Below are 24,261 nucleotides of genomic sequence, written 5' to 3'. Positions count from 1 at the left end.
TAACAGCTATATAATTAAAAGGGGTATGAAAACACTGGAATGTACTCACTGTGCTTTCATCGTCTGTGAACTGGTCTCCTGTATTAACTCAGCACCCTCCAATAAGATCTAAAAAACAAAAAAAATATTTTACAAGAACACAGAAAAGATCCTTAAATTTGTGTTTGGTTTTATGTAATATATAAAATTTTTAAGATTGCAATCACTGCATTCGTTGTGTCTTTCTGTAAGAACTAGTAATGTTCTCCTCCTGCAGTGTCTAATCTGCTACCCTCTGTCCAAAAGTAATGGCACATGCACAAAGACAGACTAACAACAGAGCAAATAGGAAGTGCCATTTTTCTTTGTATCTTCCAGCTACTTTTACAATTTTTGACCTGAGAGTAGGATATAATAGGAAATTACTTTATGAAGTTTAAGTGACTTATTTTCTATCGTAAAAAAGAACACCTATTTTTTGCCCAGGTTTACTATTTTTTTTCAAATATCTGCATAAAGCAGAATTTATTTACATTTTAGAAATAGGATCGATAACGGCAAAAATCTCAGTGCCATCAGTATTTCAGTAGCGAGGGCTGTACCCGTATTCTACCAGGAATTTTCTTAACCCTTTACAATGACCAGGGAAGGGAAAACATCTCTGGAACCAGTAACAGATTAAATGATACTGGGCATGGTACAGGGACTGGAGCTCAATCTTTCGCACAGTGTAATTGCCAGTGCGGTCCCCAAGGCCAGCCTGCACTCCCCCACATGGTTCCCTGGGTTAGTGCCAGCCCAGACACCTCTCTGTGGGCAGTAAGGATGCAAGCACCCTGCCTCGGGAGGTTAAGAAAGCTTACCAGTATGGAGATGGTCAAGGCACAGTCTGCCTCGGAGCCAAAGACTGGCACTGTTATAACATAGAGGTAGCCGATGAGTCCAGTTCCTTGCTATGACAGCCATGAACACTGTCATATGCACATCAAACTTAATATTAAAACTAACAACTTTTTGCCTTCAACTATTCTTTACTCATTGGTTGCCATAGAAACCAGATTTCCTACCTAAAATTACCGTTGGCCAGTTTACCAAGTTTCTTCTTGTGCCAGTGTTGTCCTTTAAATTAGTCTTCCTTTCCTGGTATTTAAAGACTGCAGTCATATCTGCTGTAATCCTGGGTTAAACAAGCTAAGCTCAGCATTTAGTCTTCACTCCTAAAAGAGGCTCTTAATTCCCCTGATCACCCTAGCATGTCCTCTCAGCATCTGCAGCAGTTTGACTTCACCTCTCTTGAATTAAGGTGATCTGAAAATAGTATTGCAAAGGAAAATTTCAGGGAAGTAATGCCTCCTGTGAAGAAATAATGTCTGTACAGGAATTAGTTTACCGAATATACTACATTGGCAGCTCACAGTTATTTTGTGATCAATTAACACATGAGGTCATTCTCATCCACAGTGATCTAAAACTAATTAACTCCCATCTTAGTAGTATAAATTCTCACTATCAGCCTTAGCTGAATGGTGCTGCACTTTGTATAAGTAAATTCATCCAATTATTGTGGTCCTTGAGGTCCTTTCAATCTGCCCGATAATTCCCCTCTGTATTAATAACTGTGTCATCAGCAAATTTAATATTGTATCACAGTTGTTAATGAAATAAGATTAGGCCACAAGACTTAAGAAACTCCTTGAGTAAACTCCATATACCTGGTAGGCTAATCTATCCATATACACACCAATGTGCTCCCCCACATGAAACATGCATCTCCCTTCCTCTTTAGCAAACTCCTTTCACCTCGAAGTCCTCTTCTATTCCTCATCATTAATCAATTCTCATATCAAAAATATTTTAAGGATGTCCAGATGAACTTCATTTTTCTGCCCAGAAAATGAGTTACCCTATCAAGTGAGATGGCCTGACTTCCCATTTCCCCTTGGTTAGCCAATACAGCTTTTTATTTCTTTTCCTATTATCTTCATAACCCTCTTTATCACTCTTCCCTTTAAAATACATTCTGAAGTATCTGTTGCATCTGACTGCATTTGCAACCATTGCAAATGTTTCCCTCATCTTAAATGAAGGTGTCTTTGCTATTCTTCAGTCACACAGAAAAATCCTCACCTTGCTGTATGTGGACTTGAAAAAGTCTTTGCTATTACAACTAGAGTTAAATGTGCCAGTACTCTTAAATCCCATGCCTGGAGATTATGTTGTTTTCCTGGCTTTGTGAACACATTAGCTGAAGAAGCAGCACTATGTCTTTCACAAAGCATACTATATACCAAAAATGCTTCACACAGATAAGTAAGCAGCTCATCTGCAACGTTAGAAGAAAGAACAAAGAAAGAAAAAGTAAACCAAAGGCAGCATAGGCAATGGAGTATACATTTTTAAATTAAGTTTAACAATAGAGAACTAATCAGTTGGAGAAACACAGGACAGATGTTCCAGAATGCTGCAGAAGACAAAAAGAAGAATCCAACCTAAAACTCTCCTCCAGTTAATAACCCATCTCCCAGAGTTATTATTTTTATGGTGTTATGTCTTGAGATCTTGCCAGTCCTAGAATGATATTCCAGAACTTCTGAATATGAGAACAAAGGCCTTGAGTCCAGGAGAACCAAGATTTTACCTTCCCACTTCAGGACCAGGATGACGGGCCTCATCAGGCTTGCCAGAAAAGACAGAAGAGCAAATTCTACAGCCTGCCAAGCACAGGAGGCATCAAGTACCCCACAGGCCAGTGGCTGCACATTTTTCTTATGCAAAATGCACCATGAGTATTAAAAGAATGTTGAGTATTTAAGAATGTCACCGTAATGTGATTTATATTATTAGCAGTAATGGCTATTAAAATTAGTAGGTTAAGCAGATACTGATCTTCCTGCAAGAGACATAGAAAAAACGAGAGAAACTGAAAAACTTGATTACTAAGTGAAAACCTATGTCAGTTTCTGGCATGCAGATTCAACTGTTCCTGGCACTGAATTCAGCTACCTGAATCCCAAAACTAAATATGTGCCTCAAAGATATATCTGGCTTGACCTACCTTAGTAGGAGTCTTTTATATTTTACAAAACATCAAAGTATTAATTGACAAAGCATATAATATCTAATATTGCACAATAGGGACCAAACCATGACCTCTTGTCTACTGATCTGCAGGACTGTAAGTTTACAGCTGGGAAGGACAGAAGCCTCTGTTGTCAGCTAAAGTTCTGTAATAAAGACATCAAACTCCTCGATTTCTCTTGGGCCCTCAGACATATTGGCTTAAATCATCTGGAAATTATCGATAAAATAATCAAATATATATTTACTGGCGTGAGCTATGCAAGCATACAAATGGCATGACTCTTTAACCATTATTAATCCATGTTATTATCTTCAATTCACAACTTCCTGGTATTTGAATAACTGATGATCTAAAGAAGTGCGGGGTGGGGAGTGTGTGGCGGAGCTGACTTCTGCTTCATTTGTTACTGGCATTTTAACCAAGAGCTCGCTTGGCCCTGTCAATAATGGAATTGTCCTTACCAGGAGTGTAACACCTGACTCCCTGGTAGGACACAAATGTGCACTTCTTGTTGACAAAGCCTTGTCACAACACACCAAAGCTGTGTCACTTTCAGGTTACAAAGGCTCAGAAAGATTAATCTTGCTCTAAAACTAATCAAATGTTTAGTTCCCTTGGTTATCCCTTTTCAAAATGACTCAGTACATTAATGCCTCTTGTACAACCAGTTCAAACCATGGCAGTAAGAAGAGTTGCCATCTCTGCGTAGGTAAGACCATTCCGAACTTCCATGTTCATTAGGAATAGGCATGTGCTTTCTTTCAAATTAAGATTTAGGGCCTGCAATTCAGTCCCTTAGTCTATAAATAGCATATGGAGCTCAATACTGATCAAGAAGAAAAGTCAGCTGCATTGACAAATGGATTCTTCAGGAAGAAATCAGGATACTCCTATGCCCTGTAAAAATACATCTGTAATTACATTAAAAAGCATAATTCAACATCATTTGGCAAGTCATTTCCGTGTTAAATCGTTCTTTCAGGACAGAGCTCACTGTGAGCAAGGAACTTACCTGTAGGGACAGATTAACAGCTAAGAACTCTCCTGTCCACGTTTTTTTTCACTCTTTATTCAGGATCAGCATTAAGTCAGCCACACTGGAATTTGAGAGTAATCAGTTTCTTTTGCTTCTGCAAATTTGCTTTTGCTAATACCCAGTAAAACAAAAAGAGGTAAAGTGGAAAAATTGCAAACTAGAAAAATTGTCACTTACAAATGTTAATCCACACAACCTGGAAGGAAAGATACTTTTAATGAAGGAATGCATAAAGGCTGCTGAGACCCCCCATTAAACTTGACCATGAAAATGCAGTCACAGCTCTTACCAGTGAGCTAGCACTGTCAGCCATCGCCATCTCCAGCACTACGTAAATGAGGTTTGCTGGTGGCAGTGACAAAGCTACCGTATCAAACCCTGCTCCCTGAACTCTCTCCGGGACTCTCAGCGATTCCAACTCATGTCTTACAGAACATGCGGACAAAGCACCAAATGCTTTTTAGCCTTGCTTACATGAGGATAAGAACTGGAAACAACTGCTCATGTTGTGCATTGGCAGATCTCTAACGACGATTACCTGAACAGAAACTGTTCTTGAAAATGCTTTTTTGTGCTCGTTTCTGCCCTTTGCCTCAACATATTAGAAAAAAAGATGAAAAACCAGAACACCACAACCCCCCATTTTCCCATCTTCTCACAAACCCAAGAAACACTTGCAGATACCACAGAGAAGAAATAATTGTAATTGTTGCTGTAATTTCACCTTAATCTACTATCCTGGTCTCTATCACCTAGAAACCTCCTGTTTTTTTCCTCTCTTCCCCATGTCTCAGCAAAAGAGGTTGTTGAGAGCATCTGCCAGTCTTTTAGCAGAAATTAAAATCTTCCATTATCATAGTATATAATTTATGACATCGTCTTCCTACACCAAGACCAAGCTGCAAAGAGCACTTGATCACACAGGAGGAGGAAAAAAAATCATGCTGTGACCTCAGTGGTACGCTTTTGCTTCTATAAGCCATTTGCAACTTTTCTCCAAACTGCATTATTTTGCCCCCAATATTCTTCTGAACAGGGAATAATAAAGAATACATTAACACATAAGCAAGCATGAATAACAAGTTTTTATTGAACGAGCAAGGCTGATGACATTCAACCTTAGCTGCTAATTTTAGAGTTGAAATTTAAGAGGCCCTTTATGCATTCTTTCCTGAGCGAGGTGTATTATGCACACAATAATACACAAATGATCTGTAGAGAAGTTATTAGTTCGAAAGAAAATTTTCAGTTGAAGGGAGGTAAACAAATTTTCCTATTCCTTGTGAGGGCTGCAGCAGTACGCCTAACCTACGCTTCAGTACCATTCACGCAAACAGCACCGCAGCTACTAATGTACTTGTGAAAGATAAAGGCAGTGCCCGATTAGAAAAAAAGGTACGTCCTCTGCCACGCTCGTGAAGCAGCTGTCACCATCAGCGCTGTCAGTCCAAGGGGGCTGCAAGCCACAGTTAGCCTGCCGTTTGCTTTGTTTAAAACGTAGGCTGCAGTAACAGGTAAGGTCGATGGTAACACCAGCAAGCAGATGCTGCTCCCCAGTAACGCAGTAACGGGGAAGAAGAGGGAGCATGCTCATTCCTTCCCCTTAGCTGCTTACATGCTTACGGCTCGCCTCCTTAAGCTCACCACACGTACAGCCGAATGCCGCGGGAGCCTGGAGCGCTCACGGGGCCGCGCAGAGCGCCTGGGTCGCGGGGCTGCTGAGAGGAGCCCCCTCCCCCCCCCCCCGCGCCACGGAGATCGGCCCCCGGGCGAGCACGGCCACGCACCGCCGGCTGCGCGCCGCCCCTCAGCCCCGCCCCGCCGCGGGGGCGCATGCGCATGCCGCCCCCTCCCACCGACCCCTGGGACGCGCTCGTGGGCGCCGCGGGCGCCGCGCAGTGACGTGGCGCGGCAATGGCGGCCTCCGTGAGCGCACGAGGCGGGCGGCGGCGGTAGCGGGGCGGACGTCCGGGCTCGCCGTCCCTCACACCCCCTCTCACTCCCTCGGTCGCCCTCGGTCCCGGGTCTGCGGAGCGCGGTAAGCGCCGGCGGGAGCCCCTCGCCGCGGGGCTGCAGGCCGGTGGGGCCGCTCGGGGTGCCGGCAGGTGCCCGGGGTCCCCCCGAGCGGCGGCGGAGGCCGGGCCGGGCCTCTGGCGGGGGGTGCCTGGGGCGCGCAGGGGCGGGAGCGCCTCGCCGCCTCGGGGGTTTGCTCCGGCCGCTTTAGCTTTGATCCCGGAGCTGTTCCAGGAGCCAGGCCGCAGGCCTGGCCTGCTGTTGCTGTATTTAAGGCCGTGACATATTATTCCCCCCGAAGGAAAAGAATTACGCCTTGCGTTCCCGCGAGTTTGGACATCATCGATGTAATCCTCATTCTTGTGATCTGATACCCAGATTTTTTATTTTCAGGTTTTTTTGTAGGTAAAAATGAAGGCCAAAAGAGGAGGGAGATTTAAATCTTCCTTTAAACTTAAACAAAAAGGCATTGAAGTAATAGGAAAATGGAAAGCTGTGCACATCGACCCCAACCTATTTGCTGATGAGGAGTTTGGAGATATAGTATGCCTGGAGGAACTTACAGAGTACAAACTAGTAAGTTCTTCCAAAGTGGGGAAAATAAAAGAGAAGAAGAGAAAGGCTGAGGGTGTTTCAGAAGGCGGCAGTGAGGAGGAGGAAGAGGAACCTGTCGTCCCTCCCAAAAAGAAAAAGAAAAATAAAGATTTGAGAACCAAGGCAGATAAAAGTGGTGATCCTAATGCAACAGATGTTGATGTGCCTGTTGATAAAGAGGCAAATTGTGAGGACCATGGATGTGTAGCTGAGAGCACTTCAAGCACAAAAGACGCTTCAAAGAAAAAGAAAAAAAAGGTAGCTAAAACTAAGTCTTCTCAAGCTCAAGAAGCTCTTTCATCAGTAACTACTTCTAAAAAAGTTAAAAACTGGACAACAGAAGTTTTATCTGCCTCAGCTGATCACAAAGTTGATGTGTCTGCATGGAGAGACCTGTTTGTACCTGAACCAGTGTTGCGGGCCTTGAGCTACCTGGGGTTTAGTGCTCCAACTCCGATTCAAGCCTTAGCCTTGCCTTCTGCTATCCGGGATAATATGGATGTTCTTGGAGCTGCAGAAACAGGTACATATCTGTTAAACTGGTTGTATATGCTGGGAGCTTCCATCTCCCCTCTTTAAACATAGCTTATTGTTACAAGTTTTTGTACATAGTAGAAGAGGCATTTATATGTAGGGGAAGAGACTGTATCTTCTGCATATCCAATATATTGGTAATGATTCATTGTGAAGTATTAAAACTTTGTAACTTACAAAAAGAGGACGTTCCATCCTTACAAAATACAGTGTGCAAAGCTTTGAAGTCTCCATGAGTTCTTATGCTTTTGACAGAAGTCTCTTTTTCTGTTGTTTCCCAAATTGTTTCCTATTTTGGGATCTGTAAGGCGATATGCTACAAAGGGCAGAATTATTGAAACAAAGTCATGTTCCAGCAGCCTAACTTCTGTGCATGTCCCCATGCCAAGGCAAAGCAGAAAACTAGGTTTCTCTGAAGATGATGCAGTACTAGCTTGGAGTGGTAAATAAACACTAGGCACAGTGTTAGGCATTGTGAATATGGTCTAGGCCTTTAACACAGCAAACCAGGCCCACCTTGTGCCCTGTCTTTGGGCTCGGCCTGTATGTTGTCACTAGCCCTTCTCACTGCTTGTGCTTGAATTATTACGTTGATCCATTAACTGGAGAGGTACTGTCCCTCGTCCAGCTTGTGATCAGCTCATGCCTTTGTCTTTGAGCTTTGCTAGCTTTTGTGAAATTTGTTATAGCTGCTCTTTTACTTAAACGATGCTGTCCAGTCTCAGAGCATTACTTTCCCTCCAACTTTTTTTGCTGCTCACACCTTCCTTTGAAGTTTTGTGTCCTTTAGCAGTGCAATATTTTTTTCCCCATAAAAACTAAAACTAGGAAGCACAATTGGAAGCTGCGTTGGCTTAAAGGCTTCCTTTGCATTCTTTTCATCTGTTCCAGTTGCCTTATCTCACTGCTTGTCTTATAAAGCCATTTACTGCTCTCGAACATGAAGGCACAGTAGCTAATAAGATATGCAGTCATTTGCATTTCTATTTTAATTAGAAGCTAGGCTGATGCTATTATCTTTAATCAGATTAGAAAACCCCGCAAGGAGTGTTTTTGAAAATGGAACTGAAAATTTCAATGCTGTTTTTGTACTGCAAAAAAGTGCCATTTAGGCAGCACTGGAAAGCAAAACTCTCTCTAGCTGCAGAATGGAAAGCACGGTTGGTGGCAGGTTGTGTTGTTGCTGTCTAATTTTGCATAACCCTGAGGTAGTAGAACTGTGTTTTGCTCATCTATTTTCTTCTTTCATGAAAGAAAGCCAGGTTCTCTCCAGAGAGCCCAGTAGGTCATTGGTGTTCCTGTAGAAACTTGGGAGAAGGCGTGGACAATTGTCTGCTACAAAGTGCTGCAGCTTGGAGAGGCCGAAACTCTCCAGTTTGTATTTTTGGGTTGTTTTGGTTTTTTTTGTTTTGGGTTTTTGGTTTTGTTTGGTGTTTTTTTTTTTTTTTTTGGTATCCTACAGCTTCCCTTCTCGTTGGGCCTGAGGGAGGAAGGTGACAAGTGAAACAGCTATTCATCTTCCCTTTTTGATAGCAACGTAGGGGAGAATGGCAAGATTATGATAGGGCAGTAGATCCCTGTGGAATCAGACGTAGGGAATGTCACGGCTTGTTGTTTTCTCAGCAGATCTAACCAGTTCTGTTCATTACCATCTAGAACTAGTGAAGTTTTTGGTTAAGGAACCAAATTTTATCTTTGTAAAATCTTACAGTCTAAAACCATTTAAAGGCACATGAATTAGCTTGAGCTGTAGTATCTGGGGGTACCAAGATATACTTTTGTCCTGGTTTTGCAGGCCTGGCTATGGTATGTGATCTGCGTGTTGTGGAGATAATGTGCTCTGTGAGGTGATTATTTGTTTAATTTTTGGGGTGAATCTAGTGCCTGCAGAATAGTTCTGATTATCACAGCCATAATCTAGCTGGGTGCAGTACTGACATTTGCACTAGCCAAATTGCATTACATTTAATTCAAGATCAGCAGTGTTCTTCAACTTAAAAACATGTTCCTGTAATACAGAATCTTACTTTATAAGTGCTCTGCAAATGCAGATTATAAGCATTTTGTGCTTCAAGTGCAGAAGTTAGAAGAGACCTCCCAGACATGCAGAAAGGTGGGGAAGTGGAAATGAGACTTTGCAGCAGTATTGGTCAGGATGCTGGGCTTAGCTGTTTAACTAATAGTAAGGTTCTCCCCTAAATAAGCAAAATTCTGTGTTGCTGAATTTGGCAAACTCTTACGGGTTCGTGATATGGACAAACAGTGCTCAAGGAATTGAGATGAGATTTCCAGAGGACTGCTTTCCAGCAGTGGCCTGTTATAGGAGTGGCGTAGTTAGTGTCTTGTGCTCTGGATGCTGCTTTTGTGATCTATGAATTGATATATTTATGAGAACCTTCACTGGGGTGGATGTGCTGCCAGGCTTCTCCTAACATCTTTATTAGTGACAGATAGTTCAGAAGGGAATATGTGGCAGGGATGTGACTTGCGGTTTGGTACAGTGAACCCCTGAAATTAAAGTTAGGGGAGCACTTTCCATCCTAGTGAGACCACATCTGGAGTAGTGTGTCCAGTTTTGGGCCCCCCAGTTTAAGAAGGATGTGGAACTCCTTGAGCAAGTCCAGCAGAGAGCTGCCAAGATGATCAGGGGACTGGAGCATCTCCCTTTTGAGGAAAGGCTGAGAGGCTTGGGTTTGTTCGGCCTGGAAAAGAGAAGACTGCGGGGGGATTTCATCAATACCTATAAATATCTGAAGGGTGGGTGTCAGAACGATGGGACTAGACTCTTTTCATTAGTGCCCAATGACAGGACAAGGGGCAGTGGGCACAAGTTGGGACACAGGAAGTTCCACTTCAGTATGAGAAAAAACTTCTTTCCTGTGAGGGTGCCAGAGCAGTGGAACAGGCTGCCCAGAGAGGTTGCGGAGTCTCCTTCCCTGGAGACATTAAAAACCATGCCTGGATATGGTCCTGTGCCCCCTGCTCTAGGTGTGCCTGCTCGAGCAGGGGTGTTGGACATGATGGTCTCCAGAGGTCCCTTCCAACCCCCACCATTCTGTGATTCTGTCATTTTTGTATTTGACACCCCCCCTCTCTCCAAAGTGGATTATCTGTTTTAAATCAGATTTACATGTTTTGGTTATAAAAATGTGAGCTGGTGGTAAATCAGGAAATTCGACAATGGAGTATTTCAAAATACAGTTTCTTAGAACGTCATAAACACAGTATCGTAAATTGAAGATGGAAGCAAATCCTTCAGGTACATTCCAGTTTGTCCTTGGCCTCATTTGCTATTCCTTTATTTGGATAACATTGATCAGAACTGTCAATTAGGGCATGCTATTCTCCTTACGGGCATACAGTTCTTTAAAAATATCTTGGCTGCAACAGCAGCTTTTAAAAACCACTTTCAGAACAAATGAATCTGCCTGACCTGCTAGAGATTGGAAAAATACCTGTTCCCCAGGAACTACTAGCTACTGGTGACCTCAAGGAAATGTATAGAGGGAACAGGAGAAAAGATGCTATTGCTGCAAGTTTCTGGTCTTCTAAAAATCAAGAGTTTGGGTCTGTTCCAACTGTATGTTTTAAGACCAGTGTGTGATTGGCTGTTGCTTTTCTCGTATTTTCAAATAAATGACTTGTTGGTCTTTTATTACTCTTCTTGTTTGGTTTTTTTTTTTAGGAAGCGGCAAAACGCTTGCATTTGCAATTCCAATGATTCACTCTGTGCTGCAGTGGCAAAAATCAAATAGCTCAACAACCAGAAATGACAGCGTTTCTAAAGAGTCCCATCAACATCATGATGAAACAAGATGGGAAAATGAGGATGAAGCAGAAAAACTAACCCATCAGCAGGTTGAAGACAGTGGAGATGAAGATGATGCATCTTTCACAACAGGCTGTGTGAAGGTGCTGGAAAATGCTGAATTTGATTTGAGTGATGAGACACACACTGTTGGCGCTCATAAAAAGAGACCTCTCTTAGGACTGGTCCTTACTCCCACAAGAGAATTAGCTGTACAAGTAAAACACCACATTGATGCAGTTGCAAAGTTTACAGGTATGTCGACCCCATGGGCCATGTCCCAGATTACACTGGTTTTGGGTCTTGGCATTGGACATTGAGCCAGAATGTGTGCCACAGTTTCTTCTGCATCATAAAATTGGGCTGGCTTTTGAAGGGTTAGGGTTTGTAGTCGCTAATATTTGAGAAGTGCATTAAGATTCCTCAGTGAGATGCATGTGGAAGTAAACAGTTAATGTCAGATATTTTGCTTTAAAATGTTCTTCCTTCAGACAGCTTTTGACTCATGCTTTAGCAACACAGAATCAGGACTAGATATGCAGCTACAGCTAACTTTGTCCTGGTTTTGGATGATTAGGTTATATATATAAAAGATTTCATTATATACATATTTTTTCACAACTTCCTTTTTTGACAGATATATCAATCTATATAGATAATGGATCATTTTGCTCTATTAAAAAATAAATTAGGGCCATAAATTTTAAGGGCAGAAGGCATTGCTGGATTGTCTGACTTTCCTCTTACAGCAGTCAGGCCACAGCATATTGCTGGGTAACATGCCTGATGAAAGCAGTTCCATCCTGTTCCTTTCTCTTCCAGACCAGAGGTCAGCACCTCTGTTAAATGCATGACTGAGGATGTGAAACTGTTCAAGATAGCGACAATAGGGATAAAAAACTCCCCACTTCTCCAGAAGTAGTAATTGTTTATTTATTGAAGAGGATATATAGCGCAGTGAACTGCTTTTAAGTACATCTTCCTTTGGTGTCTATATGTCCTGCTGTGCTCATCAGTCTACAGCTGATTACACGCCAAATTTAACTCCTAGCCTGAAACAATCGATTTATGTTAGTACAGTTCTGATAGGAGCAGTTGCTGTTTGTGTATAAAAATCTGCTGCCCAAGTGATATATAGTTGCTGCAACAGGAGACAAAATACGTTTTGATGTGGGCTTGCTTTATTGTTTCAAATCACTTTGAAAAAAATTCCCACCTGGAACCATGGGGTTCCACAAGTAGTAGGGAAGAGACATCTCTGGTAGCTTGGATGCTGGAGGAGTCTTCCACAGTAGCTTTGAGTTTGTCATGGGCCAGTGTATTCTTTGAAAAAGTAGGATGAAATAAGCTATGTGTGGAGTCTGTGCTTCCAAAGCTAAACTCCTTTTAGTACCTGAGCAAATTGCTTAAAGCTGATTTAGGGTCTGCGCTGCTGTGTGGTCCAGAGAATCATTAATTGGGAGGGAGAATTCTTGTTAGGATTATTCCATAGCAAACAAGTAGTTATTAGCACAGATATGGAAGTACACGTAAACAGCTAACAGCTGTAGAGGACATACGTGATTCTTCCTCCTGTTGGAAGACAGGTGCACTAAAAGAAAGACTGCTTTATTTTTGTTGTCTGACTATAATGAGGACTTTTCTGCAAAATTGAGGGCATTGCTGCGTGTTTGGTGTTATGTAAAACCCCTGAAGTTTCCTGGCCAAAATGTTTGCTGGAAGTTGTGGTATAGACTTCTTAAAATAGTTCTTTGACTAATTGTATGTAAAGACATTCACTGGTAAGTTAGTGAGATAAAAACTATTTTTTATATGTTCTAGGCATAAAGACTGCAATTCTAGTTGGAGGCATGGCTGCACAGAAGCAAGAACGTGTACTGAATCGAAAGCCAGAAATTGTAATTGCCACCCCAGGCCGTCTGTGGGAGTTAGTTAAAGAGAGACACCCACATCTTTCAAATCTTCGGCACCTCAGGTAAAGGTGTCTTTTAGACTAACTGCTGGATGCTGAACTGGGCGTCACTGTGCACTGATAATGTTTACTAACTGCTTAAATAATTTAGACTGTGGAAGATCACTTACTTATTTCTTTGCCAGTGTTCAATTGAAATACACTGTAGTTACTTGACATTTCCTTCTATCAATATAAAGCCAGTAGCAAAACCTCATTTTCCCTTTAGAAACCTGATTTTTCAAAAAGAAACATGGAAGGCTGCTGTAGCTACTCTGACATAACTGGTGTTCCTTTGAGTTTTATATGCAGAACTTCCCCTGTGTGTTTAGCAGGAAAAGTTCTTTTGATTGTATCAGACTTGTATTTATCTGCACAAGTGTATTTTTACTGTGTGTTTTCTATTTGACAGGTGCCTTGTGATTGATGAAGCAGACCGAATGGTTGAGAAAGGTCACTTCTTAGAGCTGTCTCAGTTGCTGGAAATCTTAAATGATTCACAGTATAACCCTCAACGACAGACTTTTGTTTTTTCAGCCACTTTGACTTTAGTCCATCAGACTCCTACAAGAGTAATACAGAAAAAGAATGCCAAAAAGCTGGACAAGAAGACCAAACTAGAGTTGTTAATGGAAAAAGTAGGAATAAAGGGCAAACCCAAAGTGATAGACTTAACAAGGAAAGAGGCTACTGTTGAGACTCTGACAGAAACTAGAATCCACTGCAACACAGACGAAAAGGACTATTATCTCTATTACTTTCTTCTCCAGTATCCGGGAAGAACCATGGTCTTCGCAAACAGCATAGACTGTGTAAAACGCCTCAGTTCTCTCCTCACAATCTTAAAGTGCGATCCTCTTCCTTTGCATGCCAATATGCACCAAAAGCAAAGGCTGAAAAATCTGGAAAGGTTTGCAGAGCGAGAGAGGTGAGTTGACTTTTCTCCTCTACTAGGAAGTAGAAAAAAAAAAAAATCATTTAAAGGGTAGTGGGGAGAGGAGACAGTTCTGTTAGAGTAGGAGCAGGTTGGGGGAGTTAGATGGGGATACGAGTGCCCCATTCGTGAGCTCAGGTTATTAATGACTAAGGATGAGGTTTCACAGGATAGCTGAGGTGATGAACTGGAGTGACTTAGGTGGAAAGCCACCAATATGGTCAAGAAGCACTTGGCTTGCAAGGGGAGAGGCTGAGGGCACTGGGTTTATATTACCTGGGAAAAAGACTTTGTGGGGACCTAATGGCAGCCCTCTGATATCTTAAAAGAAGGTTATCAAGAAGATGGAGCCAGGCTCTTCAAAGTGGTAGGTGGTAGGTGGATGAGGGATAACAGGTGGAAGTTGGAACGAGGGATTCAGGCTGGATATAAGAAAGAGCTTTTTCTCTCTGAGGACAGTCAGGCACTGGAACAGGCTGTTCATTCTTAGATGTTTTCAAGGCTCAACTGGATAAAGCCCTGAGCAACCTGGTCCAACCTTATAGCTAATCCTGCTTTGAGACAGAGATTGGATTAGAGGCCTCTTGAGGTCCACTGGAGCCTGAATTATCTGTGGTCTGGCAGCTCATTGCTGCTGAGCGAGCTGTCACTTGCCCTGTTCTCAGCCATACGCTTTTATAACCGTCCTGCACACCTCTCTGCCCCTGTGCCCTACTTCTGCAGCTCATTTGATCCTTCTCTGAGTTGTTTCATCTCACTAAGCCATCAGAAAACTAAGCACTTTTTGCTGGGTTAGGGTTTTGCAGGTTTAGGTAGATGAGTTAGTTTCCTGAGGATTAAAGTATCCTGGAGCAATGCAAGAGAAGGGGCAGTGGTGCCTTTCAGCAGCAGTGGGCAGTCAGGTTTACCCAGGGAGGCCTGTCCTGCCATTTTAAGAATTATTGTTTCCTGGTGGCTTTGGGATGGCCTTTGAGAGGAGGTTGGTGGTCTCAGTACTTCCATACTCCAGAAGCCTCACAGTTTAGTCCTTCTGTGAAGTGCTGTGTGCTGTCTGACCACATGGGCATGTGTACTTTGGTAATAGACTTGGGCAGGAAGAAGAGGGGTTGAATTGCCATGATAGATCTGCAGTATCTCTTGGCAGAATGTAATATCGATAGTATTGGCCTAGGCCAGACAGGACGTTTTCAGAGTCTGCATATTTTCGAGGCAAGAAGTATATGAGACCATCTATCACAGCCTCCTGCAGATTGCAGATCATAAAATTTTCTGTTTATTTCTGCTTTGAACCTTGTAGCAATAGAGTATGCAGTCAGCTGGCATAAAATCTTAACAAATTCCCGTTACCTGCAAGTAACTTGTTTCAGTTCCTGGGAGATTTTTTTAAAAACTAATTCTTCCATACCATAGACAGACTTTCATCTCTGTAGTAGACTGTTTACATAAAGTAATGTTGGCTGCTTTTTTTGAGTAGTTCTTAATTTCTAGGGGTAAGGAGAAATACTAATTGTCAGAATAGAATCCCTTTCCTTTATATTTCTAGCTTTTAATTTACTGAGAGAACTTACTTGAGTGCAGCTTGGTAGAAGATATTTCAGTCCCAAAAAGCTGTTAATGAAATCTACAATGTTAATAATGTGATTTTTCTCAACTGGTGAAACTTGTAATAACCTTTCTGTCCTGCCAAAACATCAACTGTGTTGTTAATGGTATGGCCATATCAAGCTAAAGATGTTTTAAAACCCAGCCTGGGCAGAGCACTGAGAACTGTAATGAAGGGGAGCATACCCCACTGCCAAGTGGTTGGATTAGGTCACTGAATAGTGATATGCACTAGTGTTCCTGTGAATTGGGAGAGAATAAAAGCATAGGAAAACAGGATCCAGTACGGTAGTGATTTTTTTTGTTAGAAACAGAATAGGCCTGCTGAAGGTAACATCTGCAATTTTTTTTTTACTTTAAGAATTGCTGTTTCAAGACTGCCTCTGATGTAATATTGGGTATCGTTTTCTGTAAGGGCAAACAAATAGCATATTTCCAGCAGATGATATAGTACAAATCTGTTCTTTAAATTGCTGTTGTAGAATTCTAGGTCGCTGTATCTTATGTTCCTTAACAGATGGTTTACTCTTCAATTTCATGTTCATTAAATGTTATCACTTTCTCAGCTGTGTCCTCCTGACAACAGATGTTGCAGCTCGTGGTCTTGATATACCCAACGTGCAGCATGTCATCCACTACCAGGTTAAATATTTTTAATGTTTTTGCTTTTACTGTTTTGGTTTTGAAATAAGATTTTGCTGATCCAAACTCTGAACGCTATAAAGCTGTGATTCTTGGTCCTATGTGTCATATATACACATACACTATGTGTATTATATAGTCCCAAGCATAGAGATTTAATCATTATTAATTTAACTCTCATACAGTGCTTTGTACTTAGGGATCTTATTGCTGCAGCGACTGACTGTGATAGGTAGTGCTTTGTGAATCTGTGATTATGTATGAGAAATGACATAACAGATATGATTCTCCTTGCTTTTTCTTTAACTTTGATATCAAAGTTGTCACATGACTCAGCTGTTAACTCTTCCCTGAGGACACATACAATTTTTTCCTGCTTTGCAAATGAAATGGCCGAGGATTGGAAGTTAGGACTCACAAAATATTATGCAAGGAAGAATACTGGACCACAGAACAAAAAGTATCTCCAGACATCATCTTTTACTTTACCTTCAGCTGCATTACATGCAATGTACCCTGTGTATATAAAAACCAATATTCTCTGGCAACCTCTTGGCCAAAGCATGACAGGCTGCTGCTAGCTTTTCATGACCAGCTTAATGGTTTTTCTGAATGTTTGCAGGTCCCTCGTACTTCTGAGTTGTACGTACACAGAAGCGGCAGAACAGCCCGAGCTGCCAACGAAGGCCTCAGCCTATTGCTAATCGGCCCTGATGACTTGATCAATTTTAGGAAGATTTATAAAACATTGGAGAAGAGTGAAGAGCTGCCATTTTTCCCAGTTGAAACCAAATGCATGACTGCTATCAAGGTAAAGAAACAACAATCTCTTTGCAGCCCGAGTAGTTGCTCGGTTACTCATACTACTGCATTACCCATCACGTTCTTTCCACGTCTTCAGGACGTGGATTTGAAAATGAAGTTAACCACAGTTTTATCTATTTTTAAGCAATATTTATGATTCTCCTCAATAACTGGCCCAAGAAAGGTGTTGAAATAAACATCACTTGAATTTTTCTTGCACGTTGTTATGTAGAGCTTCTGACTAGATTCCCAGAAACAGTGCAGGGAAGCGAGTATGTTTTGTGGCGGGGGAGCTAGGATGGCTCTGTTAAGTATGTTGTTTAAAGCCTGTTGTGTTAGGACTAGAGAACAGTGGCAGGTCCAGGGAACTTCACTGGTCTTCATCTGTCTCTTCTCAGCTGAAGTAGTGAGTTGTCTGCTTTTCTAAAAGTTCCTATACTGTGAGGCCACAGCTGCCATTTAGCCCCGTCAAACCAGGTATGTTTCCTTTTTCTAGGTTATTGCCCTTTTAAGGAGAGCTCAGTGGTTCACTAACTCCCACAAGATAGCCAATGGTTAGGATTTACAAAACAATTTAGAAAGCTTCTAGTCACCACAGTACTTCTCAAATAAGAGGCCATTTAATGTCTAGCATTCTCTTAACAGTTTGGGTGACATCAGCCATGTACAAATGGGACATATTTAAGTACTGCATTTGAAAGGAATCCATCTGGGGTTGGAGTGTCTGCTGCGTATTGCATAGTCATTGAGAACGGAGACAAATGCAAGCAGTCAGATAATGCAACAGGTATCTTCCTTAAGGTATTCTGCTTCATGCTTATCCAGTTGGCTCTGACTGAGCCCAGGGTCTACCAGTATCCTCACCCTGGGAATAATGTCAGCAAGTTTCAAAGCCTGGGCTTGCTGCAGATGGGGTGTTTAGTGTGAATTTTTCAGGAAACAGAGCTTTCTGAAAAAGGAAGAAAATCAAAGAAGTGCTTCCACAGACTCATTTTTCTACTTTTGGTAGTAACAAAGAGAATTAGATTTTTTTTTTCCCATCTTTCCCCCCACTCCCCTCCACCTGCCAAATGTTTCTGGTTACTGAATGAAATCTGTTGTTTGTAGAGTGCTTCTTCAGAGGTCCCTTCTGTGTTTCTTGATGAGTAGTTCTTGGCTGTTATTGTGCTCTGTCAATTAATGGACAAATAAATATTGTTTCCACACTTAAATTTTCCTGCCACCATCTCACAATCTTCTCTCCTATATATTCCTATCTATAACAGTGCTCCTTTCTCCAGAAAAGATGTTTTTGTAATTGTAATGACAGGACTCCAGCCTCCTAGGCCCTTCCCATAGTTAGGTCTCATTTACACTTTGCCCTGGGCTTAATCACAAAACCATTGTAGCTGGGACCAATAGTGCTGCTGGTTCTTTATGTCTGTCTCTGGCACACCCCTTCCCTGCTTCTGCATGCCTTCATTCAAGTTCAGGAAAAGTCTGAAGGTATTAACACTTGAGTAGAATAGAATTGGTGAACCAGGGTAGAGAAGAGATAAAAAGAGGAGTCAGATTTTACAAAGATGGAAAAATGAGTTAAAATTTCTTGTACTGATCTGAGGAGAAGTGACTGGCTTGTTTTATTAGTCAGCTGCAAGTTTAATTTCCTCTCTCTTCCTTTTAATTATCCTCACAGTCCTGGCTGGTGCTCTTACTGTGTAGCACCAGACCATTCCCTTGGGGTGGTCCGGGTGTCCTGTACAGGTTTGTTTTGGGCAACTGTAGGCACATTCCAAACAGCAGAACTTGATTATTTACTGTCAGTGCAAATTTTCTTCCCATAATGAATTAGGTATTTAAGACAGCTTGGCCCAGCTGGAAGACTGCAGGTCAGGTTAGGTTTGCTGAACATCTTTGTTCCACCTGTGTGCAGCTGGGAAGTAGGACAGGACATTTTGTCCTGTGCCTATAAGATCAGGTGCATTTCTGAAGACATGAGTAGCTCCTTCCCTATGGCCTGCAGGAGCTGACTTCTTCAGAGTGGGATGAAGCTAGCAGCTGCCCCTTATTGCAAAGACTAGTAACTTTAAGATCCAGCTGAATATGTAGCTTGTAAATGATTGGTATCTGAATCATGATTTGTCCTTCATGTCTCTGAAGTGTTTGTCATGATTCGTTTAAAGAATGAGGAGTTAACATTCAGGCATGTTTAGTAGTTGAGATGTTTTAGAAGTCAGATTCTATCATGGATCTGAAGAAGGAAAACACTTCAGCAAATGATGACGTGTCGTTATTACATGGGGCATCTGCTGGGACACCAGTAGGGAACAAAAGTGTCTCTGCACCTCAGTTGCATTGCAATGCATCTTCTCAAACACTGATTCTGCTAAAGTGCTCTGCATTTAAACCTGATCATAACATCTAAAGTGTACTTTTGTTGCAGGAGCGGATGAATTTGGCACGGCAAATTGAGAAGACAGAATTTTTCAACAGTCGGGCAAAGCAACACAACTCCTGGCTCCAGCAAGCTGCAGAGGCTCTTGAGATCGATCTTGATGATGACATGTTTATGGGCAAGTAGAAATGCTTGTTTATGGGTATGCTCGGTTGGTCCCATAGCACTGGTGTCCCAAAGAAGCCCTGCCATGGCAGGGGAATTCTTAAAACCTGCAGGGCAGAAGGGGCAGGAATGTCATTACTTAGTATGTGGTGTTGCTTATCTTTTCAGGATGACTGTGCTGTAGATAGTGCTGGAGCTGAGGGAGTGAGGTGTGACAATTGTGGCAAACCACAGACAATTCCACATGTCATAGGCCAAGGACTGTTTAGCTGCTGGCAAACATTTTAGGGTAAACTCACAGCCCAGTATGTCCTGCTTGAGTTGTGTCCCCTCTGTGTCAAAGAAAAAGCTATTTCCTCACTTTTGCTTATCTCTCCCACCCCCCCTGTAGTCAGGCAGCAGGACAGGAGCCTGACAGCTCTGTCTGGGAACACACAGGAAACACTAGCAAACACCAAAAATTGAGCCTTATGTAGGTTGAGTGCTGTGGGCTAAATGACCAAAACTTATGTTCAGGTTGCTGAGGTCTTTGGTGGTGTGTGAGAAGTAAATAATTCCTTATATTTTTAAAATTAAACATTCTGCAGGCTGTGCCTGAGAGAATGTGTAGGGCTGTGCAACTACAGGTGCCATGAAGCTTAATGGTTCAATGCCATGAAGCTTTGCACTGCTTAGATGCACCATAAAATGCCACATTATGTTCAGATTTTAGGAGCTGAAGGTATGATATCCTTTGAGTTCTTTGAAGGCATGCTGAACAGGGGTACTGCCTGGGTCACCAGCTTAAGTTGTCTCTAACCTGTTATCTGCTACATATGCAGATGCCTTAATTTTGAAGCATGTGCAGATTATTCTTTTTTTCACTTATTCATGGCTGGATTAGCTTGTGCTTGCTTACAAAGTGGTTGAGAACTAATCGTCTCTGTCAAAACTGTTCAGGAGCGCTCTCAGATAATTAGCATTCTGCTGTCTTGTTTTCAAATAGTCTGAGTATGCTGTGCTTTGAAATGAGTTTCAAAACAGTACATCCAGTCCAAGTAAGTTGTGGCTCTCGAGTGAAGTACTTTGTAATTGTCACCCAGAATCTTGCCAGATTGATGCTCTAAAATGTATTCAGTATCTAATTCTTCCATAGCTTGTTGGGGACTAATTAAAATCTCAGCCATTCATCTCATAAATTAAATGCATCTTACACTGTTAACAAGAATTTAGTAATGTCTTTTCAATTTATGTTACTGCAACCTTGATTTCATTTTTTCTCTGGAGTTCAGGCCTCTGACCATATTAACCGTCTCCGGTCTTTATGTTTAAGGAGAAAAGGGCTTCCTGTTTTACATGTGCTGAAATGAGGCATGTGTAAAGTAACAAGATACACAGAAGAAGCTTCTACCTGAGCTAGAAGCCCTGGGTTAATACCTTATCTTCTGGGCCCCTTTTCCTTTTGTTCCAGAGTCTCTTCTGGGCTGAGAGTCAACTGAATGATTTAGGAGAATGATACCTGGGGTGGTTACTCAGTAGTTAAGACTCTTCTTGATCTTGTTAGCTTGTGGACAGCCTGGGTGATCTGAGAAGTGTCACAGATGACTGGAAGACTGTATGGGAGTTGAGTGACCTTGTTAGAGGAAGATGATTAGCATCTGCCCCTAGCACTACAAAAGCCTGGTGAAAGAGGCCAATGGAAGTTCTTCTCTTGTAACATTCTGTATCTTTGATTTCTGCCCCAAGGAAAAAAAGCTAGTGAGCAAGAAGAAAGCCAGAAGCAAAAGATGCTGAAGGGGATGAAAAAACAACTAAAATATATGTTGTCCCAGCCACTGTTTAAAGTCCTTATGAAAACCAAGTATCCAACACAGTCTGGAAAACTGCTTCTACCTCAGACATCAGCGGGTATTTCAGAATCTGCTCTGGGTACCGTGTCCAAACAGCAAGCCAAGAAGAAGAAATCAATAAAATTAAATTAGGTAACTAAGCAAGATCACTCAGTGCAACGGAAGCAAGGTCAATCCTTATCAAGGCTGTCAGTGCTTATGGAGGAACTCCACTAGAAGACACGTAGTATCAGAGGATGTTGCCTGTGTCTTGGTTGTGCAGGCACAAAGCAAAATGTTGATTTAAAGGGCTTTGTTAACATGTGGTTAGTTACTGTTGAATCCGGATATTGATTCCTTACATCCTTACTTATTTTTTCTTACTCTCTGGACTAGAGAGTAAGTACTAATAACTCTGTAATCAGTTTTTAAATAGTCTGTTTATTACTCCTTTTTGTGAGATGGGTAAAAGTTACTGGGTAAAATTCACTGTGGGCATACTCTAATGATAAAACTTTATTTTAATTTTAATGTCCTTAAAAGAAAGGGGGAGGTAGGCTGTATACAGTGAGTACAATCTGAGCTGGTGGTAACAGGAGGTTTGGCTTTTACTGCAGCCAGTTCAGTGGGAGAGGCAGCAGGTCCACAATTCTGGTTACAGAAATCTCTCCCAATTTTCTTTCTCCTTTGATAATATGTCTCTGTTCTGTTCTCCACTGGATCTAATTCCCTTAGTCCTGTGTTAATATATTTTAGAATGTGCAAAAAAATGAAGGTGACAATGGGCCAGGACTGACCTTCAGACGTGTAAATTTTTGAGGAATAAGTGTTGCTACTCAGTATGTTCTTAATTAAAATTTGGAGTTAAGTTTGTGTTTGAAAACATGTTAGAAATATGATCTATGCTTTTATAGAAAAGATGCGGATGTTGTGAAATGTCACTTTTGAAGAGTGCTTCCTGATAATTATGCTTTTAAATCATTTTAACCTGGCCTGGGCAAATAACTTTTAAAACTATTTTTAAAAATATGTCAGAAAAATATATTTTGAATTTTTGTTAAATTATACATGCTATAAAACCCAAAGCCTGTGTCTGTTTTTTCAATCACTTGAGACTTCTGAATGCCTTACAGCTGATGCATTTTGCACTTAGCATGCAAGGAGAGGGGAAAAAGCACCCAAAAGGTAAGACATAGCAGTGGGATCTGTACTGGCAGGAGCACAAGGAACCTTCACCTCTGGCTCTAGATCGGGCTGAGGTTTTGTGTCTCATACGGTATAGAACCAGTGTTGCTGCTGTGATAGGAGCATCGGTTTACTCAGTCAAAGAGAAATTTGTCTATGGAGTGGAGTGCCCCTCCAACCACTCGTTGGTTGTGTGAGAATAGCAAACTCTTTCACCTATGTAAATAATTGAAGGCCTCCACTGCTCCCCCATCTCTGGAGGGCTTTTCTCTTGCTTTCTTGCATCACTGAAGAAGAGCTGTGGCAATTTAATCATAAGCATACAGAGCTTATCAATTACGTATGAAGCTTTCCTTGCAATGCACTGCTTGCCTCATGCCATTCAGCATAGAGGGCGGAAGTTTTTTTTTGGGAAAGATGGTAAGGTTCTGTTTCCTCACCCATGTGAGAAGACAACACATCTTCGGGTTAATGTGACATCTGTAAAATAAAAACAAGAATTTAAAGAGTTACTTGTAAGGAAAGCTGGAAAAAAGGGAACTGAGCAATGGCAACACACCCTCGTTCTTTTTCTGTGCCATTTTAATCACATTCTTACATTATTGAAAGGAAACTTGCATTGGTTTTGTGTTTCTGAAGAGACTGAAGACCAGGGGGGCTTTTCTGCATCTTGTGATATATTTCTGTTTACAATTCATCAGCAAAATTAGAGCTGGATCCTGACACTAGAGCTATGTATCTCCTCTGTTGTCTGAAAATCTGCATGAGGTAGGACAGTTTTGGCAATTTCTAATTCCACGTGACCATGAGAACTGCATTAGAGGACTCTTGAATATTGTTATTTCCATAATTGCTGTGAAGTTGTTCAGCTGCTTTTGTTTCCCTGTTTAACAGCATAGTTCTCGCACTCCCACCCCACTGTCTTGCTCAGTCTCCCCAAGATGGACTATGACACTTCTGCCCTCCTCCTCGCCTTCTTCATCCTCGCCTGTGGCATGCTGCGCTGCTGGTTTTCTCCTGCGATATCTGATGTGCTCAGCATGAGCTCTCAATGCTTAATCTACTGATGCTGCACCCCCACAGGAGCTCAAGCTGAGCCTGGACCCTAAAAATATCTCAGTGTGTTAAAAAGAATACTGGTCTAGCACTCTGAAAGCTCTCTTGCGGCTGCCTTCGTTGCCTTGTCCTTATCTTACTAAGATACCCTGAGTCCTCTACCTGGAGGAGAAACCTTAGATTACTTTAGCTAATTTAAACAAATTATTAAACAGTAACTGGAAAGTTTTACCACTTGGCTGCCCTCCTCCAATATGAACTAGGTTACTGCAGGAAGAGAGAAAGGCAAAGGATAATGTTTTCTCCAGCTCTGCTTATTTGCATGTGTATCACTGGTGCAAATTAGGCATGAACAGTTTTACATCAAGTGCATACGGGCAATTTAATTGTAGTATTTAATGAAATATGTAGTATTAAATGGTTTCTGTAATGCTCTTCTGTCACAGCAGTTACACTAAGGCCTCAAACAAGTAATCTTGTATTTTGTGGCAGCTTATGTCTGCTAAAATACCCATTAATTAAAGGACTAATTAAGTCTATTTTGGCTATAACAGCAACTTCCAAGTAGATTAATAAAAGCATGAGCTTTGTTGGTAGGGGCCAAACTGATACAGAGCAGCCAGTACTATGTAACAGAAAACTGAAACCCTAATAGCTTCTGAGCCTTCATTTCTATTTTGTGAATCCATGAGGT

The 24,261-nt window shown here is 41.7% G+C and overlaps 1 protein-coding gene across 1 annotated transcript; it reads left to right on the top strand.

Annotated features, from left to right (window-relative positions):
* The first annotated feature begins 5,951 nt into the window (after nucleotides 1-5,951).
* DDX24 (DEAD-box helicase 24) lies at nucleotides 5,952-22,411 on the top strand. The gene is made up of 9 exons (XM_064460665.1): nucleotides 5,952-6,135; nucleotides 6,504-7,227; nucleotides 10,924-11,301; nucleotides 12,868-13,021; nucleotides 13,410-13,925; nucleotides 16,100-16,175; nucleotides 16,798-16,986; nucleotides 19,402-19,531; nucleotides 21,244-22,411. The coding sequence occupies exons 2-9, from the start codon at nucleotides 6,522-6,524 to the stop codon at nucleotides 21,477-21,479; spliced, it is 2,385 nt and encodes a 794-aa protein (XP_064316735.1). The 5' UTR covers nucleotides 5,952-6,135; nucleotides 6,504-6,521; the 3' UTR covers nucleotides 21,480-22,411.
* Nucleotides 22,412-24,261: the final 1,850 nt, after the last annotated feature.

The sequence above is a fragment of the Phalacrocorax carbo genome, chromosome 9 (assembly GCF_963921805.1).
Source record: "Phalacrocorax carbo chromosome 9, bPhaCar2.1, whole genome shotgun sequence".
Taxonomy (NCBI): domain Eukaryota; kingdom Metazoa; phylum Chordata; class Aves; order Suliformes; family Phalacrocoracidae; genus Phalacrocorax; species Phalacrocorax carbo.
This window is presented reverse-complemented; position numbering and strand designations above follow the sequence as displayed.

What these genes read in the sequence shown, in the direction of transcription:
- DDX24 (XM_064460665.1), top strand. Translation starts at nt 6,522, where the DNA reads ATGAAGGCCAAAAGAGGAGGGAGATTTAAATCTTCCTTTAAACTTAAA. An exon ending in TCTTGGAGCTGCAGAAACAG is followed by an intron (nt 7,228 to 10,923) that starts GTACATATCTGT and finishes TTTTTTTTTTAG; the next exon opens with GAAGCGGCAAAACGCTTGCA. An exon ending in AGCATGTCATCCACTACCAG is followed by an intron (nt 16,176 to 16,797) that starts GTTAAATATTTT and finishes GAATGTTTGCAG; the next exon opens with GTCCCTCGTACTTCTGAGTT.